Source organism: Mus caroli, unplaced genomic scaffold, assembly GCF_978045245.1.
Source record: "Mus caroli unplaced genomic scaffold, Mus_caroli_1 scaffold_13, whole genome shotgun sequence".
Classification (NCBI taxonomy): domain Eukaryota; kingdom Metazoa; phylum Chordata; class Mammalia; order Rodentia; family Muridae; genus Mus; species Mus caroli.
This window is the reverse complement of record NW_028227268.1, coordinates 77,325,149-77,344,763: the sequence shown is the minus strand read 5'-3', so window position 1 is coordinate 77,344,763 and position 19,615 is coordinate 77,325,149. Positions and strand designations below refer to the sequence as shown.

The 19,615-nt window shown below is 43.5% G+C and overlaps 1 protein-coding gene across 3 annotated transcripts; it reads right to left on the bottom strand.

The window, feature by feature from the left end:
• Window positions 1-886: 886 nt before the first annotated feature.
• Thg1l (tRNA-histidine guanylyltransferase 1 like) lies at window positions 887-9,894 on the bottom strand. 3 transcript variants are annotated; one of them, XM_085830091.1, is made up of 6 exons: window positions 9,528-9,579; window positions 8,479-8,655; window positions 7,171-7,340; window positions 5,993-6,081; window positions 4,646-4,753; window positions 887-2,750 (listed from the first exon to the last, which is right to left on the bottom strand). In XM_085830091.1, exons 2-6 carry the CDS (start codon window positions 8,598-8,600, stop codon window positions 2,589-2,591), a joined length of 651 nt encoding a protein of 216 aa, XP_085686217.1. In that variant the 5' UTR covers window positions 8,601-8,655; window positions 9,528-9,579; the 3' UTR covers window positions 887-2,588. The 3 variants fall into 3 exon arrangements, with proteins under 3 accessions (XP_085686217.1, XP_021032653.1, XP_021032652.1); XM_021176994.3 differs by lacking the exon at window positions 9,528-9,579 and adding an exon at window positions 8,817-9,059 and having other exon boundaries at window positions 944-2,750; XM_021176993.2 differs by lacking the exon at window positions 9,528-9,579 and adding an exon at window positions 9,683-9,894 and having other exon boundaries at window positions 949-2,750.
• Between the last annotated feature and the right edge of the window lie 9,721 nt (window positions 9,895-19,615).

Below are 19,615 nucleotides of genomic sequence, written 5' to 3'. Positions count from 1 at the left end.
AACTGACTCCTTGATGTTCTCCTGACTACTGCAAAATCCAAAGAATCAACACTATTTTTTAGGTCTAGTTCAGCAAAACTCTTTAAGATATATTTCACGTGTATGCCTGCCGGCATGTATGTCTGTGCACTATGAGCGATCAGACATACACACAGAGGCCAGAGAATGCTGGGTCCCCTGAGTTGTGGTCGTTGTGAGCTACCATGTGGGTTCTGGGACTTCCTTTGGAAGAATAGCCATCTCTTCAACCCCAAAGGAATGGTTTTAAAAGTGAGACTCCTGGAGATAGTCTCTCCTCATCCAGCATAGCTGTCTTGCTTCTTGCCATCTCCAGCCACACAAGTCATTCTCCGAAGTGCCACCACTTTGGGGGTCTTCTTTACTTTCTGTAAGTTTGAAAATGTGGCCCAAAAGAACACTTGACTATCTTTAAGACAGAGATGAAACTTAGCACAGCACCGTGTGAGCTGCATCGTAGGAGGGAAACACACAGACGAAACAAAGAGCAAGCTTTGGGTAGGTAATGGTACTTGATGACACTTGTGTTAAACCCCGGTTTATTGCTTTAAAAATCCCCTGCCTGAGTGAAAACTTCCAAGCTACACAGCACCATTCAATGACTATCTCAGGGCATGCCCAGAGGGAGACTTCCCTGGATCCGAAAGCACACACTTTCTCCAGCGGTTGTCAATGAAACTTGGGTCTTTATTCCCTACTTGGCCAATTTTGATATAACATGCTATCAACCTACCATTAAGTTAAATTTGCTCATCAGGAGCTAATGATCTTACTGAGAATTGCTTGCCCAAAGTGCTATAATGTTCATAGCTGTGTATCAGAAGCATTTGGGCTTTTTAAAAAAATCACTTCAGAGTCCCAAACATCCACATGGATATCTTACATTGGCACTTTCAAATTCAACATTCAAATGAACATTTTTAAAAAATGTACCCAGAGGTCTCTGGATGTCTTCTATGTGGGGACATGCATCCTAGCTTTTTCAAAGACAAACACACGAGTTAGACTCACTCTGTAGGAACCAATTAAGTAGGCCAAGGAGCTGAAGTCTTTATTATGCTTTTTTTTCCTCTTAAAAAGATTTTAGCAGTTACCAAACATGAGCTCTATTGCTTCTTCCTGGGGAGTGGGGAGAATGGGAAGGAAAAAAAACCGGCATCGGCAGATGGAGTGTCAATTAGTGAGGGATGAGGCCAGACGCTGCTCTTTCAAAAATACATTTTCTTCTTGGCTGAAAATCCTGCAAATGCAAGACCAGGCAGCAGCAGGACACGGGCTGTCTTTTAATTAATTCCTAATGGAGCCAAATGAACTTTTCCCTCTAAGATAGGAAACAGGGTCGAGGGGAATCATGATGTCCCCACTGAGTTCAACGCCTTGGGAGCAAATGCCTTCCCTCCCCATTCTCTGCCCCTTGCCGCTTCCCATCCTGCCATTGGTGGGAGGAGCTATTTTAAAACCTCTGCAATCACCAGTGACCCCATGCCCGACTCTACCCCTTTTTTGAGAGTCTTGCTATGTCAAGCAGTTTGGCTTCAAATATTTCCTCTTCCTGTCTCAGCCTCCTGAGTGCTAGGATTAGGCTATACCACCATAACAGGCCTCTTGGTGCTCTTGAATTCACATGGTACAGCTCTCACTGTATTGAGGCTGTTTGAATGTGATTGTCCAGAAGTCTAATCCAAAATCAGCTTTGCCACTGACGTAATCCCAGTGTACACAGAGTAGCTGCTTCTCCATCCTCATTCACATTCACATGCACTCGCGTGTGTGCGCGCGCACGCACACACACACACACACACACACACACACACACACACACACACTTCCCTCTTGGATGTACACACATATACCTCCCTAAAATACCTTTTCTTAAAGAGAATTAAGCGACTGGAAACTGTGTTGCCGGTAAGAGATGTCAATGATTATGGTAACAATTCCAGAAAAAAAAATCAACCCTGGAATGGCACAGGATCCCCAAACCATTCCTTCTGTGTTCAGTTCAGGCAAAGCTGCCACCCTGGGAACTGGCACAGAGTCGCCAGTGTTCCCTGGGATTTCTCAATCTGGAGGCATTGTGCAGGCAGCAACCCATATTTAACTGCATGCCAAAAGATAACTGCAAGCAGTTGGGTGTGAGAAGTGGGGTTTTTTAGTCGCTGCCTTCGCTAGTTAAGTGGGTGAGGGTAAAGTTTGGGCTCCTCTTTATCAGAGGTGGAAAGAGGTGACAGTTTTTTGTAAGGCTTATACCACAGCTAAAAATGACTCCTCCAGCAAAGTATGAATAGTTCCTTTATAAAAATAGGACCATGATTTTGAAAAGAGCCAAAGAAGTCATGTTCTAACACAGTTTTCTTTTTTTTTTTTTAAAAAAAAGAAAAAGGTGTTCTGCTTAAGCAGAACGAGATACGCCACCCCCACATATCCCTCCTTCATCTGTCTCCACCCGTCTCCAGTCATGTCCTTCCTTACAGTGTTCTTGGGACCAGGAGTGCTTGAGCCACCTAGGGTTGGGGGGAGACTCGGGGAGCCCTGCGTGATTAAGCATGCTAGAACTGCAGAGCGCGAGATCAGTTCTCTTCCGCCAGAATCTCTGGGTGTTCCTTCCAGAAGGCATCCCCAATAAGATCACAGTTCAAGGCCACCACCCGGGTTCTGGTCCGAGCCACGGCCTTCTTTTCCCCTTCCATTTCTGCTGGCAGCCTGACTTCTTGTGTTCTGACTTCTTCCACCTATAGGCAAAAGACAGAACAGGGACAATGTTGAGAGAGAGAGAGAGAGAGAAATAGAGACACAAAAAGAATTATGGGAGAAATTCACCTTTTTTGTTGATATGCCACTGACTGTTGGTGTTTTATGTAATAATGGCAGGGTAGCCATCTCTCTAGGTAGAAATACATTTAGTCTGGCATGGAACACACACCTTTAATCCCAGTACTTAGGAGGTAGGCAGATTTTTAATGGCTTCAAGGCTAGCCCTTGAACAGTGAGTTTCAGGCCAGCCAGCATTACACAGTGAAACTCTGTCTCGAAAACTGACAGAATCAACCAGCACTGTTAGTGCTGTGGCTGCAGATCTGTGGTAGAGTTACTGTCTAGCATAGGTGAGGCTCTGGGTTGGCCCTTGGCAACACAAAATTTTCATCAAGTCTTGGGAAAAGGTTACTTTGCTGTATTTTGAAAAGTGATTGTGATGGTCAGTTTTTATGTCACCTTGCCATAAATTAGAATCATCTGAATAGGAGGACTCAACTGAAGAATCTTCCAGATTGTTTTGCTATGGGAAGACCCACTCAAGGTGTGCACAGTGCCTTCTGGTACCAGAACCAGCTTCCATTGTTGACTAAGGACCAGCAAGCCTCCCAGGTTTTCAGTGCCAGACTGGGACTACTGAGCTACCCAGTCTGGTGGACTGTGCAGGTCCAGGGTTCTCTGCCTATCTAGTGTGACACGGCCCCTGAGGGATGTCTGCAATTGCTGAGGCCTAAGAACAAGGCAACTAATGGGTTCTTACCCTCTTAGGTGAGAGACAACTGTTGTTACTATTTTACTCTAAGTCGATTTAATATATATATATATACACACACATATATATATATACACACACACATAAGTATATATAGATATGTACTTATATAAATATATGTTTATATTCATCCTATTGTTCTGTTTCTCCAGAGGCACCAACTAATACAATGGACTTGGGAACAAAGAAGAGTCTCTTTTTATAGTTTGCAGTAACTACAGAACTAAAGATAACTTTCCTCTGCCTGGATTAAGTACCCAAGGCTGTACTAAAGAACAAGCGAGGTAATAAGCGAACTGAGATTGCCAGGGGGATGTGTTCTGGCTCTCAAGGGGCCCTTTAATCCTTGAAAGCACTCATTCATAAAAAACTAACACGAAAAGAAATGAATTTAGAGAAATAATTATGCCTACAGGCTGACGGCTGAGAAAACAATGGTGGAATTACGTATAGAGGCATCCCAGAATATTAAGGTAAGTATGAATTTCTGGGAAATCTAATAAAGTCGCTCAAAGTCAGAGTCTCTGATCTGTTCCCTCTATGCCTGTCTTACGTTATCTCTGAGCACTAAGAACGTCAGCTGTCCTGAGGGGATGAGCCATGTAATCGTTCACCCAGCATGGGAAAAAGTTGTTTTTTTTTTTTAAATGTTTTATGAATGCAAAGTAGGTGTGCCACATGCACACTGTGCCCGAGGAGGTCTGGAGGAAGTGTTGGACTTCCTGGGACTGGAGTTACAAATGGTTCTGAGTCACCATGTGGGTGCTGGGAACTGAACCCATGTCCTCTGGAAAGGAGCAAGTGGTCTTAACTGCTGGGCCATCTCTCCAGCGCTATACTCTACCCATGAAAAGGGTTTATTTGATATGGGGACACAGAAAACAAGTGCACAAATGTAAAATTCTGGGATACTATTTACATCTGCTATAAGAGAGTCCAGGCCACTACTGACTGATGAGCATTCAAACTATTCCTGTATAGTGCCTTCTTTTGGAAACTGTATGTATGGCATGTAGGTGCCCAGCACAGTAGCCCCACATGGGATGGTGAGAAACAGAGCCAGGGAGGGACGAGGGCTCCTGTGACCTGACCACCATTTACCTTTTGCCACACCAACACCGTCCCTTTCCTGTACATGTGTGGCTCATTGTTGTAGTTGATGTGGAACTCAGAGAACAGAATCTCATTCTTGTCAGCCGTCAGAGTTCCCTGAGGAAAACACAGAGAAAAACCTCAGTAGGTCTCTTTCCTACCCTTCCACCGCCAAGGGGAAGGACTGTTGGCGCTCCTCTTAGTTACAAATGAATCTCATTTTAATTAACATTCAGATCACTCTATTACTGAGCCACGCCCCAGTCCCTAATATTCTAATCTAGGTGTCTGCCATCATGAAATCCCCTTCTGCTGGAAACCCTGGCTGTACTGTCCAGACTGTGTGGGATTAGTAGGAGCTAACAGGAAAGATCAACTTTGTATGCATATCGACTTGGTGTTGATATTTCTTACTTGATCACAATGTCATCTCTATTACTGAGAAGAGAACGTAGACGAAGGCTATCTTTACTCTACTGTTTTGTTTTGTTTCTCTATGTAGCCCTGGCTGTCCTGGAGCTCGCTCTGTGTAGACTACACTGGCCTGAACTCGGAGATCTGCCTGCCTGTGCCCCTGACCTCCGACCCCCAAGTGCTGAGAGTAAAGGTGCGTGCTACCACTGCCCAACTGTCTTTACTTTTCTAAAAGGAAGCAAAATATGATTTTGACTCTACCCGGACATGGCTGCTGGCATTCCCACTGGTGTTAACAGGTAAGCCTTCACCATTGATACTATTAGTAAAGACCAAGACTACCTCAGTAATCACTACGTAGAAGACACTGTACCAGGACCTGTCTCAGGACATCACCTCACTGAAGGACCAGTCATCCCACAGGCAGCAGTGTTCTCCAAGAAGGCAGGCCAGTACTGACTCGGCACGGACTTCTCTGTGCATTTGAACACATCAAGGCATGTACTTTCTATAAGCCTAGGAGGTAAGAACTATTACCCTAAACTTTCCTAAAGCAGAGATACACAGAGTAAGGCTGGATGACTGTCAGCACCGACTCTCACTTTATCCGGGGGGCTTTATAACAGGAGTCCAACAGGATACGGCACGAGGGGAGAGAATTCCCAGGGACTAAGGAGAAGAGCACGTGCATTGTCTAAAGAGGGGAGGAACCAAGATGCAATCGCAGCCAAGCGTAAGCAGGCCGGCACAGTGGCCCCAGGAGAAGTTATAACCGACTCTGCTGACCACAAGCAAGGCAGGAGCTTCTGCTGCGGAGAGCTTCCTAGCCTTCCCAAACAGAGCTGCAAAGGAAGCTAAGGAGCAAAAGGGAACATTGCAGAAATGCCAGCAGTGACCAGAGCAAGTGTCCTCAACCGCGTTTCTGTTGTGGGGTCTTTATACCTTTAATCTCTGCTGGGCTTGGACTGGTGTTAGTCCAGACTGCTGGATAAGGGCCCAGAAAACTGTATTATAAAGATTATTGATGTGACCTGTGAGAAAAACAAAGTAACATTTATATACACTGAATCTTATCCTGACAAATGGATAATAGTATATATTATAGCATATTCACTTTGTTTTACATATAGACTACTTATGTTTCCAGGAACATCACAACCCAGCTTCTCTCCACTTTAAAGTACAAAGATCTCAGAGACAGTTAGTGGCTCCCCAGTCTGCCTGGGAGGCAGACAGGGACAGACAGGAAAAGGGGTAGGCACGTAAACTAACTTCCTGAAAACAACTTCACATCTCAGTAATGCCTAATGCAAATCTGCTAACTTAGGTGTTCATCCTAGAAATAGTTGCAAAGGTAACCCCAGGGGAATGGCAGGGACTGTGCCACTTATGACTTCATGAGTGTGTCCCAAAGCAATAAAGGAGCTGCAATCACACAGGCTCTGCATGAATGGAGTGGAAATGCACTTCTCTTCTGAAGAAACAGTGGCTAAATGGGTAAGAGCTCTTGCTGTGCAGGCTGGAGGACCTGAGATTGGATCCCAGTACCCGTGTAAGAAGCTGGGCATAGCCACGTGCACCTGGAACCCCAGAAACCCCAGAGCTCTTCTAAGAGGATCTCTGGGGCTTGCCAGCTGCCAGACTTGCTCCAGGTTCAGTCAGGGACAGAACAAAGTGATGGAGCAGGACAGCCCACTCCTTCCTCTGGCTCTGCAACACTTGTACAGGCTCTGCAACAGTGCACATAAGCACATGCATGTACACATGCACTCATATACAAAACATGCATGTGTACACACACCATGCACACACAGAACAAACAACTACAGATAATTCTCCCACAAAAATCTCCTGAGTTTTCAAATATTGTTAACTAATTAGAGTGTGAGAGACAGTTTGGTGTAGTGGGACACATCCTCTAACACAGGCCGTATAGAGCAGGATTGAAAGTCAGCCTGGGCTATAAAGAAAGGCTCTATTGAATGAAAACAAACAAACAAACAAACACTTTTTAAAAGACACTTGACTCCAACAATGTACTAATGAGGCAAACTTGTATGAGACCCCCAGCTTTAATGCACAGGTTTGGTAGGTTTGATTCAAACTGTGTAACCACTTACAGTCTGCCTGTCGCCAGCTGAGGTAGTCCTTCAAAGTCTGGTTGCTAGGATACAACACGACTCTCCCATCAAATCCTGGAGGATACCGAAGGGGCTGGTCCTCAAAGTAATCCCGCCAGTAAAACACGTAACTGGAGGCGAACTGGGAGGCCACGAGAGTCATGAACTTACTTGTAAGACACATTGGGCGGAACAAGAAAAGAGAAAGTATTTGGTATTAATTCCACGCCAAGACTGGACCTGCAGATACAATAGAGAGATTATACAAAGCTCCCAGACAGCTAAGAGAAACTTTTAATATGTTTTAAATGGAGTCAGCCTCTACTTAAACTACTTACTAACTTATGATGAAGCACCATGACCAAAAGTAAGTTGAGAAGAAAAGGATTTATTCAGTTTATACTTTCACATCACTGTTCAGTACTGAAGGAAGTCAGGACAGGAACTCAAACGGAGCAGGATCCTGGAGGCAGGAGCTGATGCAGAGGCCATGGAGGGATGTTGCTCACTGGCTTGCTTCCCATGGCTTGCTTAGCCTGCTTTCTTACAGAACCCAGGACCACCAGCCCAGGAAGGGGACCACCCACAGTGGGCGGGCCCTCCCCCACCAATCACTAATTTAGAAAGTGCCCCACAGGCTTGCCTGCAGCCTGATCTTATGAAGGCATTTTCTTAATTGAGGTTCCTGCCTCTCAGATAACTTTAGCTTATGTCAAACTGACAAAAACCTAGCCAGCACACTCACTAACACCAAATCTCTCTCCATAGGACTTGGCATACATTTATAATTCAGGATTTTCTTATTGTTGTTTTGTGGGTATGGTATTGTTTTCAGTCTTGGAAGAAAGGGGACCATTATTTTGAAGACATACCAATTCATCATATAATTTGATTCCCCAAAGAGTTTCAGTATACTACCAAATTCAATGTAAGATGGATCTCCTTGTTAAAAAGTTTAAATAACTCTTTCATACATGGAAAGAGTGACCCTGCAATGCTACCCACGAATCACCAGTACTCTTATTTTTCTAGTCTCTGCTTATCCGTCTAACTATTCAATAGGTCAGTCTGGAAGCTGGATTGACAGGATACAGAAGGAAAAGAATTAAATAAAGAAAGCATCCTTAGAAAAAAAATACACAGCACAAGGATTTTCAGATCTCATTGGAAGGAAACAGTCGAAATAGGACATGTGCACTCTGTAAATGCAGCATCACCCACAACCTTTAAGATCTCAGCTGTCGTCATGAGAAACCGAGGAGCAGAGAACGGGAGAACATCCTAGCGGAGGCTGGTTTTGAAGCTCACCTGGCTCTTCTTTTGAACCAATTGCTCTTCTTCCTGAACACAAAGCTGTACTCGTCACTCTGGCCGTACGCAATCACAATGTCCTCCAGCTCCTCCATTACTGTCTGGGCACATTTGGTCATCAGATGGAGGGCCCGGCTGTCATTAGGTTTGGCAAAGTTGTGCTCCTCAGCAAACCTTCATAAAGGAAAGAGAGGAGCACAAGCGGTGGAGAGTCTGTCATTACCAACACCATCCACAGAGGCAGTTAAGAGAGATGGAGAGATAGCTCAGTAGGTAAACTGTTAGGGCCAAGTTCTAGCCTCAAAACATAAAACAGGGTGAGGGCTTGGTGGCACCTGCTTGTCATCCCAGTGCTGGAGAGGTAGAGGCAGGATTCCTGGGGCTAGATGACCACCAGGCTAGAGTATCTGGTGAGTTCCAAGGAAGTTCCATGAGAGACCTTCTCAAGAAAGACAAGGAGGACAGCTCTGAGGAGGGACACCCAATGTTGACCCTACACTTACGTATAGGCATATACAGAAAAAAAAAAGTTTATCTTTCTTGCTTTGACAAACTGACAAAAAGGGATACAACTGCTAGGCTTCAATCCACTTTTCTGTGAAGTTTCACCTTACTGGGTGAATTGAGAACACTTTTACCTTATCATGTTGTATTGCTGATTAGGAAATCAAAATTCTCTTACTAAGTGCTCAATAAACATTACTATAGCTCTACGTACTTAAACAGCTATAAAATGGTAATAACGAATAAGAACCCTTTATTAAAATTAAGTCCCCAATAGTTTATATTCTCTCATTTTTTCCTCCTGACTCTAGTGCAGTCAGTCCATGTAATATGAAGCTGACAATGAGAACAGGACATACTATCAACTCCTGACCACAGTTAGGCTTATGCAGGCTTCTTAACAACTCTCAAAAATAACAAAAGGGTCGCATGTGTGGCTGAAGTTTAAGTAGTAGACCGAGAAATAACACCCACACACACACACAAGTTCTTGCAAACTGGTTTCAGCTAAAGTAGCACGGGTTTTTCACCAATTACAGTACCCAGTTCCTTTTAAATATCTCAACCACCTAGCAAGTCCTTCAGGCGACGCTCAATGCTGAGTGCTCATTGGCTGTCGCGTTACCCCGGTAGCTACGAGAGGCGCACTTCCCGGAAGTGCGGGCGCACCACGCGGTCTCCCGCCCCTCCAGCTCACCGGTGGAAATTCCGGCCGTCCAGCCGCACCACCACCCAGCAGTGCGGCAGGCATGTGTCCTGAACCTCAAAATTCCGCACGTACTCAAACTTGCTCTTGGCCATGGCCACACCCAATCTCAGGCACCGTCTTAAAATAACAGAAGTAGCAGCCAAAAGACTGCCGATCCTCGCCGTGCGGAAAGCCCACATTCGCCATAGGGAAGCAATGGACGGGCCCCGCCCCGGAAGTTCCTGTCGCTGTCAGAGCCGCTCTAGCCACGGTGGAGGTTTCTCTATTGACTCTACTGCCTTCAACTCAGAAGGCTGCCAGGCGTGTTCTTTTGGGTTGTGGGTGCCTGTCTGTGCCTCCATAGGCAATAAATCACAAGCTATCAGATGTTTTGTGACCAAGTTTAAAAGTGGAGTTGTGACCTTTTTGTCTTGTACTTCTAAATAGCATTTATAAAGCATTTCTAAATTCCTTGCTAAGATGAAATACACTAAATTATCACTTTATAGCTCGGGGATGGGGTGGGGAGGATCTTCTAGATTCTTCTAGGTAAGTTTAAACAAGGAACATAAAATAGAAATTGATCATCTGTACAATTTTCTATTTTCTTCCATTGACCCTGTTTGTTTTTTTCCAGAGTTATTTACTGGTTGTTCCAGTAAAGTGTGATTTAAACAAAGAAAGGGCCAGCAAGACAACTCAGTCTGTAAAGATGCTTGACGCCATGTGTGATAACTTTAATCCCTGGAAGCCACATGGTGTGTCCTTCCTTTCTCAGGCTTTCCAAAAGTGAATACCAGAGGCAGGTTACCCTGCCATATGTCATCAGGTGAATTTAAAATTTGTACTCATCACTATTAAAAGATTTTGTATGTGTGTGAGTGAGTTTATGTGCATCTGTGGAGGTCAGAGGAAGACATCAAGTATCTTCGTCAATCCCTCTTCATCTTAACTTTGAGACTGTCTTTCACTGATCCTGGCTCTCACTGGTTGACCTAGAAGTCACTAGATGGCCAGCAAGTTTGAGGGAGCCTCCTCTCTCTGCCTTCCTCACACTGGGGCTGATGGGTGTCAGCTTCCACATCCCGCTTTATATCTGAATGTTGGAAATTTGAACTTGAATCTCTATACTTTCCTGGCAAACATAATAATTACAGAGCCAACTCCCCACTCTTGAACTCAGGATAGTTTTAGACTGCATTTCCTAGCTTTGCCCACTGGGCACAGATGAAATGCTACCCTGCAAGCAATAGGCATCCAATTCATGGTTGCTTAGCACCCCTCTCCATTAGAGTGCACTCCTAGAAGAAGTGACTGCCTCCTAGTTAGTTGTGTCACAAAAAACACAAAATGAGACTGGGACACATGTTGTGGCAGAAGGGATGACGTGCTAGGAGTAATAAGACAACGTGACAAAATGAGCCCAGAGGACTAGTGCTGCCACTGAGCAAATCTGAGGTGATTTGAGTGTCAGAACAACAGCGAGTGATTATCATGTATGGAATAAGTGAAGGCCCAGGCACTATAACAATACTCAAAGAGAGGAAAGCTCATGGATAGTATTGGAAGTATTGTTACACTAACTTCTTACACTGGCAATTGATTATTAAAGGGAACAAGGCCCTTTTCTTGTCTCTTATATAGAACTACAATTCAATTCCAGTTGATGAGAGGAAGCCTTTTACAAAAGAGTGCTGGCTAGTTTCAAACACAGAATGGTGGGCTCAGAGAATCAGTTTTATTCTTTTGTTTATAAACATCTTTGAAATGATTAACTCAAACATGGATCACTAATGGATGCTAAAGCTGTGATCTCTAGAATTAGTGAAAGACACCCTATTCTGGTGGCATTGGCTCTCAGATTGTTTGCTAGTCACAAGGTGAAAGGCACCGTCACAAACGAGAGCACTTGCCACCTTCAGCTGGTCTCCTAGGGAGTGCTATTGATTTTGCTAAAACCAACAGCCGCTGGAGATCCTGGGCAGTGCAGCATGGCAGACACAAACAGGATTGCTAACAGTTGACTCAAGTATTACTCCAGTGGGCCACAGTCTTCCCCATACGTTAAAATCGGAGCATACACTTGAAATTGTCAATTCCCAGGCTGCTCACAGAATCTTTTCAAGTGTGATCCAGGCAATAGTGTATTTTCTTTCTCTTAAATAATTTTCTTTTTTTATTACTTGTTTATTCATGTGTACCCAAGGAGACCAGTGTGTGTGTGTGAGAGAGAGAGAGAGAGACAGAGACAGAGACAGAGACAGAGACAGAGACAGAGACAGAACAACACACAGAAAGACAGAGGGGGAAGAGACAGACAGACAGAAAGAGGGGGAGAGGGAGAGGGAGAGGGAGAGGGAGAGGGAGAGAGAGAGAGAGAGAGATTGATTCCTCGCAGCTGGGGTTACATGTGGTTGTGGGACCCCAGATGTGGGTGCTGGGAATTGAACCTCAGTCCTCTGTAAGAGCAGCAAGTGTTCTTAACCAATAAGCCATCTCTGCCATGCCTCTTGCCTGTCTTAAGTGACTTAAAAAACTTAAGGAAAAAAAAAAACCATAGTAGAAACACCGCACACTAGGATAACTTAGCATAGCTTTGAATAGTTGTATCGCATAGGTTTATGTGAAGATATACAGCAAATCCTAGTAATGACTTTCCCAGGAAACTCCCACTTTCTTTCCATCAATTTATCTATCAGATCCTCAGTGGTTCTGTGGTGGTGCTGTGGTTTCCAGCGTTTTGTGAGTTGAATTTAGACTTTGTGTTTATTTTCCTGGTTTCTGCCACAGATAAGGTAGGATTCACCGTGTGAGTTTCTAGGAACTCAGGCCACCACCAATGCTCTACCATATTTGGTTTATGAATGTTTTTACTGGTGTGTAGTGATTATACAAAATAATGGGTTTCATTTTCATCCATGTATGTAACATACTCTGATTATATTCATCTCCCATTATCCTGTCCTAGCCCTCATACATACATAGTCTACCTCATCCCATTGTGGTTGTGTGTAGTATAATCAGGCTCTGCCTTAGCCTGGGAGCTGCTACCGAGCTACTAGCTCCTCCAGGCTCTCTTTTGTTCCTCCCAGATTAGCTCCAGGATTGACACCACCAGCATTGACTGGCTACTCTTTTCTACCCACCTTTTGCTCCTGGAAGAGCTGAGTGTTACCAGCCCACTCCCAAGACCTTTGAATCCGAGGATAAAAGAAACACTGCTCTGTTCTTTAGAACTTGCCTTGACGCACAATTGCTGGGTGAAGACAACTCCTGCCTGAAAATTCTTGCCCTTATCAATTTATTATCTCCATCTCTCCCTCCACCCTAAACTTAGTGGTTACATCAGCTAGCCCCTGCCAACATCCTTGGCCCCCACCCATAGCGTAGGCCACAGGGTCTAGCTGCCCAGAAACCTTAGATAACTTCTGCTTTCTTCTCTTTCTAAAGCATGCTGGAAAAGGCCCCTCTCTCTTTCCCTGCATCTTCTTTTCCTCTTGGGACCCAGAAATCCCACTTGTATCTTCTGTCTAGCAATTGACCCCTGACCTTCTTTATTGACAAGTCAAGAACCAACTGGGGAACAAGATCTTATGGACAGAACCCTCCCTTACACATTGCTTCTCCAATAGTTCCATCTTCTAGCTACACATACTTTTTAGAGTCCACATATGAGAGAAAAAACAAAAGCAGCAGTTGGCCTTTTGTGTCTCATTTATTTTCCTCAGTTGTGTTGGGGGTGGGGGCTACAAACAATTGCAGACTCCACACTCAGGCCTCCTTAGTTTACCCTGTGATGCCGAAGCTGGCCTCCAACAGTGACCAAAAGCAATTTGTGGAGGAGTTTATTTCAGCTCGTAGCTTGTAGTCCATCACGAAGGGGATGCCACTGTGGGAAGCTGAAGGCAGGAACTGATATGGAAAGCTGGCTTGCTGCTCAGTTGGCTTTCTTTCTTTTCTTTCTTTCTCCTCTCTCCCTCTCCCTCCCCACCACCCTCTAAGAGAGGGTCTCACTATGTAGTTATAGCTGTGCTGAAATTAAATTCACTCTGTAGTTCAGGTTAGCCTTGAACTCAAAGAGATCCTCCTGCTTCTGCCTTCTGAGTGCTGGGATTAAAAGCATGTGCCATCATGCCTGGTTCAGTTTGATTTCCTATACAACCCAAGGCCACTTGCCCAGGGTGGAACCATCTCTCACATCAACCATTAATCAAGAACATTTCCCACAGATAGGACCACAAGCCAATCTGATGGAGACAATTCTTCAATTGAGGTTTCTCTTTCCCGATTCATGTCAAGTTGACAAAAAACTAACCAATATGTGGTTCTAGATTGAAAAGGACTTCAAAGTCAAAAGACTCACTGTACAAATACTTGACTCAGTACTACCTTCAAAACTGCTTTACATCCATGGTGGTAGTCTAATTACAAGCAGTCGCCAATCACCTCTGTCCAATTGAGTTCATTTCTTGCTTACCACTGTTTTTTTCTCCAGAGAGGCATTTTGAGACCCCAATAGCCTCAGTGAAAAACCCAGGAAGAGATTCAAGAAGTTTCATCTGCAATCCTATAGGTGGAACAACAATATGAACTAACCAGTACCCCCCCCCCAGCTCATGTCTCTAGCTGCATATGAATCAGAAGATGGCCTAGTCGGCCCATTGGTCGTGCAAACTTTATATGCCTCAGTACAGGGGAATGCCAGGGCCAAGAAGTGGGAGTGGGTGGAGGAGCATGTGGGGGACTTTTGGGATAGCATTGGAAATGTAAATGAAATAAATACCCAATTAAAATAAAGTTTCACCACTGGGTGGCGCAGCGTCTTTTTGCCGTTAATTAATTAGGTCAGTTTCATACACATACAATGTTCTGTGATCACATTCACTCTACCTTATCATCTTTATCTACCTCACACCCTTCATGACCCACTTCTTCCCCAACTAGTTTCCTGACCCTACTTTCTTTTTTCTTTTAAAGATGTATAGATTTATTATTTATTTATTTATTTAATGTATGTGAGCACACTGTAGCTGTACAGATGGTTGTGAGCCTTCATGTGTTTGCTGGGAATTGAGTTTTTAGGACCTCTGCTCACTCCGGTCAACCCTTCTCACTCTAGTCCTGCTCTACTCCCTTAGCCCAAAGATTTATTTATTATTATACATAAGTACACCGTAGCTGTCTTCAGACGCAACAGAAGAGGGCGTCAGATCTCATTATGGGTGGTTGTGAGCCACCATGTGGTTGCTGGGATCATGAACGCTGGACCTTCTGAAGAGCAGCCAGTGCTCTTACCTGCTGAGCCATCTCAAGTATGGTGGGCAGTGATGGTGCAGGCCTTTAATCCTAGCATTCAGGAGGTGGAAGCAGGCGGATCTCTGTGTTCAAGGTCGTCCTGGTCTACAGAGTGAGTTCCAGGACAGTCAGGGCTGCACAGAGAAACCCTGTCTCGAAAAAAGAAAAGTAGGAAGCTATGGAAGATAACAGTTGTGTGTTTATACAAGAGACTAACTAAACTTAGGAGATATTGGAAGTATCTGGCAAGGAAAGCATAGGTTGCCAGAAAAGGCAAACGTGCAAGAATATTAACAATTACCGATTCTAGTGGTTGCTATAGGGATATCTTTTATATACATGTAGAAAAATTGCATCCTTTCCTATCCAAATACCTTAAAGTCCAAACAGACATCTTGTGTCTGTACCTTTTTCTGATCCATCTTTTAAGTATCCACTTGCTGCTTGGATGTGAACTAGCCACATTGCACACCCATAATCATGCACTGTACACATCACCCTAAAGGAGGTTGGGTCCTTTAGCTTTGGCTTCTACCTTCCATGGTTGGAGCTCTGATCATTGCTTCTATATCCCAGAGAGGCAGAAGAAAGGAAAAGGCAGCTAAAAGTCTTACCTCCCAGTGAATCATCTCTCTTCATATGTTTTTTACTAAAGTGACACAAATTCTGCTTACATTTTTCTGGTAGTTCTTATCTTCAGAAGAGGCCAGGATGTATAGGTTTTTTCTGTTTGATTTTGTTTGTTTGTTTGTTTTGGCTACTGACTGTCTCCAACAATAAGAATTTTTTTCTGAAGTACTTTTTTTTTCTTAAATGCCAACACGTTTTTGTTATATTTCTATTTCTGAGACTTCCATTCAGAAACCACTTTTTCCTTAGGATTTGGTTTATTTTCCCTAAACCCAAGCCTATTTTGAGAGCAGCTTATAGAACTTATTATAAAAATTTGCTATTCGTTTTTACATAGCTGTTTCATCATCCATGAAGACCCAAACTGAGAGTTATGGCAGATGGTACTGAAAATAAAACAGCGCCTTTTTGTGCAACCTATTTTGCAAAGTGGAAAATATATAATGCACCATTAAAAGCTGTCTTGGGCTGCCAAGATGGCCAGGCAGGAAAAGGCATTTGTCCTGGAGCCTGATGACTTGAGTTAAAAACTTAGAACACCCTGACAGGAGAGACCCAACTGTACCAAGTTATCCTCTGACCAATGCTTGCTCTGCATTTGTCGAAACAGTTTAGCCATGTGCCAAGAGTGTACAGCAGGGGAGTGTACATCATGTCAAACACGTCCCCCCACCACACACATACACATACAAATAAATGTTTAAAAATGAGTGATTGGCTGGAGAGGTGGCTCAGTGGTTAAGTTCTCTTGCTGAGGACCCAGACTCAGTTCTGAGCACACACATGTTAGCTTACAACTACCTATAAATCCAGTTCTAGGGGAAATGGCAATGTCTTCTAGCCTCTGTGGGAACCTGCATGCATGCATGTGGTGCATATATATACATATGTAGATATGTATATATATACAAATCCATACACATAAACATAGAATAAAATCTTTTTTTAATTAAAAACTGTATATGAAGGGTTTTCTACATAAATATTATAACAACATTTATTTCTCATCTTATTTTCATTTACTATTTTTAGGTATGCCTTACAAAAGTAAACATCAAGCAAAAATGCTCTCAACTAGAAAATCACTGTCCCTAATGACAAGGTAATTGGTTAACACTTAGTGTTCAGTTTCTGCAAGCTCTAATTTTACACACTTAAAACTCCTACTCATGATTAAGGACTTCATGTTTAATGTTTAGATGGTGATGGCATAAATGGTGAACTAAATGTATAAGATATGAAAGTTAGAACAAAACAATATGTGTACATAAATATGGAAAACAGCCTCATTTCCTCTGGCTCCTCATGTGGAGTTATACTGTCCTTAGATTTGATGGAAAAAAATCTAAAGAGTATCTAGTAATTAGAAAAGAAAGCTGATAAGGCAGGTTTCCTTGGAACTGGGGCTGCAGATTGTAATCTGCACTAGCTACAAACCAACCAACCAACCAACCAACCCACTCAAAACATTCATTTACCAGATTAAAGTACTCAAAGATGGAAAGGCTTCTCTTCTCTCTCTCTCTCTCTCTCTCTCTCTCTCTCTCTCTCTCTCTCTCTCTCTCTCTCTCTCTCTCTCTCTCTCTCCATGGCCTATCATAAAGTTTTCATCCTAAATCCCATTATACTAAGAGAAGAAAGTATTAACATGTGGTTTTCAAACAATATTTTTCAGTGAAAATTAATGCTTTTAGAAAAGTGATTAGTTATGCTCTAGCTAAATGAAAGCCAAAATCCCAAATATAGAGTGACCACAGAAAACTTACAACACAGTGTAGATAATTTAATGTCATTAGTATCTTCATCGTCACCTCTAACATCTCCAAACTGGGTTCTTTCATCATCTTCAGGACCAAATAGGTCTTGAAGTTTCATTGATTTTAGTGTATGCTGAAAGTTCTCTATAAACCTTCAGACCTCTGGCCTCATCTGCATTATATTTTAATTGTTTGAGCTTTGTTACCATGATAGTCTCTCAGTCAAATCAATATATCAGATGTTTACCCTAGCCTTGTCCATTCTTTAGAAACACCAACTCTCTTCACATTGGTACTCTTAGTTCTTTATCAGCTTTAGCCTCTTGTAACTCCATTCTTTGGCATTAATCATACGGGTTAATTGTAAGGCACAATTGTAACGCAGGAAGAACTCCTTTCTGCGTGCTTCAATGCTTTAATGGACAGACAGGAAGTATCCATCAGTGGTAGGCATTGGTGCATAGTTAGTTAGTTAGTTAGTTAGTTAGTTAGTTAGTTAGCTAAGCTATGGAGGGAGGACTGTCCCCTCACTTTCCAAAAGGAATCTAGGAATTTGCTGCATTTTCCTGGTATTATTGCAAAAGAAGGAACCAGGAGAGCCACCTACAGAGCCAGAAAAACTCCATCTCTCCATGGGTCTCCTGAGTTTAGAGAATGTATATGACCATTGAAGTGGAACTAGTGGCATCACAATTACAGTTTTCTTGGGTAGCTGAACCAAAGGAGGAGAAAAACACGGTGTGCCTGAAGACAGGGTGGATAACCTCACTGCCTTCCCTCACAGCTCATGAGTCCCAGAAAAGGTCATGGTGGGCTCAGTAAGGGTCTCAGAGGTTAGAGGGAGAGTGTGGAGCAAGGCGTAGCCCATGGAAGCACTGAGCAATCTTAGATGGAGTTGGAGACAGACAGTTGGCAGGGCCTATGGGACCTAATTCTGTTCTTCCACCCAAGAAACCTGAGTAGCAATGGAGGGTCAGGGTGATACCAAAATGTCCCAGCCCAGCAACTCAGCATGCATCTTCTAGCCTAAATGCCAAACGCCAAAGGCCAAGCCGCTCAGTCCCCTTCAGCCCAAACCTCCACAGGAATCATATCTTGAAAAGACAGTATTTGTATAGAGAACTCAGAACCAGCCCATGAATCCCAACTCCACTGCAGTTGTGTGTGTGTGGGGGGGGGCAGAATGAAAGAGCAGCCCCCATTCCCCACTGCAGCCCTTCAGCAGAAGGTACAGTCTGTGCTGGGGCAGAAGTAAGGTTTCAGTAGCGTTGTAGTCACAGATTGTGGTTGCAAAGTTGGAGGTCATGCTATCAAACAGAATGAGATATTACAGGATCTACCATTGATGTGGATAAAGGATGCGTCAGTGAATGACATGATATACTTTACTACACACACTAACTGAAAACACAATTGATAAACAGTGTTTCATGTCTTACCTCCCACGTTCAGACAAGTCACAGCCCAGTGGTGATACAGTGGTGACCAAATCTATTGAGCATTTCCAAGTTCTGTGTGATTATGCGTAATAACCCTTCCTGGTTAGAGCTCCTCTTTTGAGGGGTGGGGGAGGTAACAGAATCTCATTATGCAGCCCTGACTAGCCTGAAACTTGCTGTGTACATCTGCCTGCCCCTGCTTCCTGAGGACTCGGATAAAAGACCCATGTCTAGCAGAGTCATGTCTTTATCGGCAGAACAACCCACTTTGCAAATGAAAATGTAAACAGAAACTTAAAAAAAGGGGGGAGGGGAATTAAAGCTACACTTCTGGTGTCATACTGTTTCCTCAGTTGCTACCATCTACCTTATTACCTGATATTGAGCCAAATGTTTAAGATACAGCATCTGGATTCATCCCCCAGCCTCCATGTTGAAAATCATTCTTCTCGTGTATCAGCCGTGTACAAGTTTTATACAGTAGCTTGTGGAGACACTATGAAAAATGAACAGAAAACTTACCAGATCTCTAGGGTTTGATCTGAATTCAAGATAAGAACCCGTCTCAAAGAATTCTGAGGGAGGACAAGCAAGCTGTAAGTCTCTTTGAACTCACAAAATTGCCTTGTAAAACCCAGCACATGGAAAATGTAAAGGTAAAGTTGTTCACGTCTGTTTCCCGGAAAAACCAACCAACCAATCAAATAGAATTAACGTGTGATCTAACAATTCTTCTTTATAGGGTTTACACTCAGAAGAACTAAAAACAACTTCTTTCTTTGATGTTTTACATTTTCTCTTTCCTTCCTTCCTCCCTCCCT

Coding starts and splice junctions, on each gene's coding strand:
- Thg1l (XM_021176993.2), bottom strand. CDS start 9,873: ATGTGGGCTTTCCGCACGGCGAGGATCGGCAGTCTTTTGGCTGCTACT. Junction 8,656..9,682: donor GACGGCCGGAATTTCCACCG/GTGAGCTGGAGG, acceptor TCCTTTATGAAG/GTTTGCTGAGGAGCACAACT. Junction 2,751..4,645: donor CGGTGTTGGTGTGGCAAAAG/GTAAATGGTGGT, acceptor TTTTGCCTATAG/GTGGAAGAAGTCAGAACACA.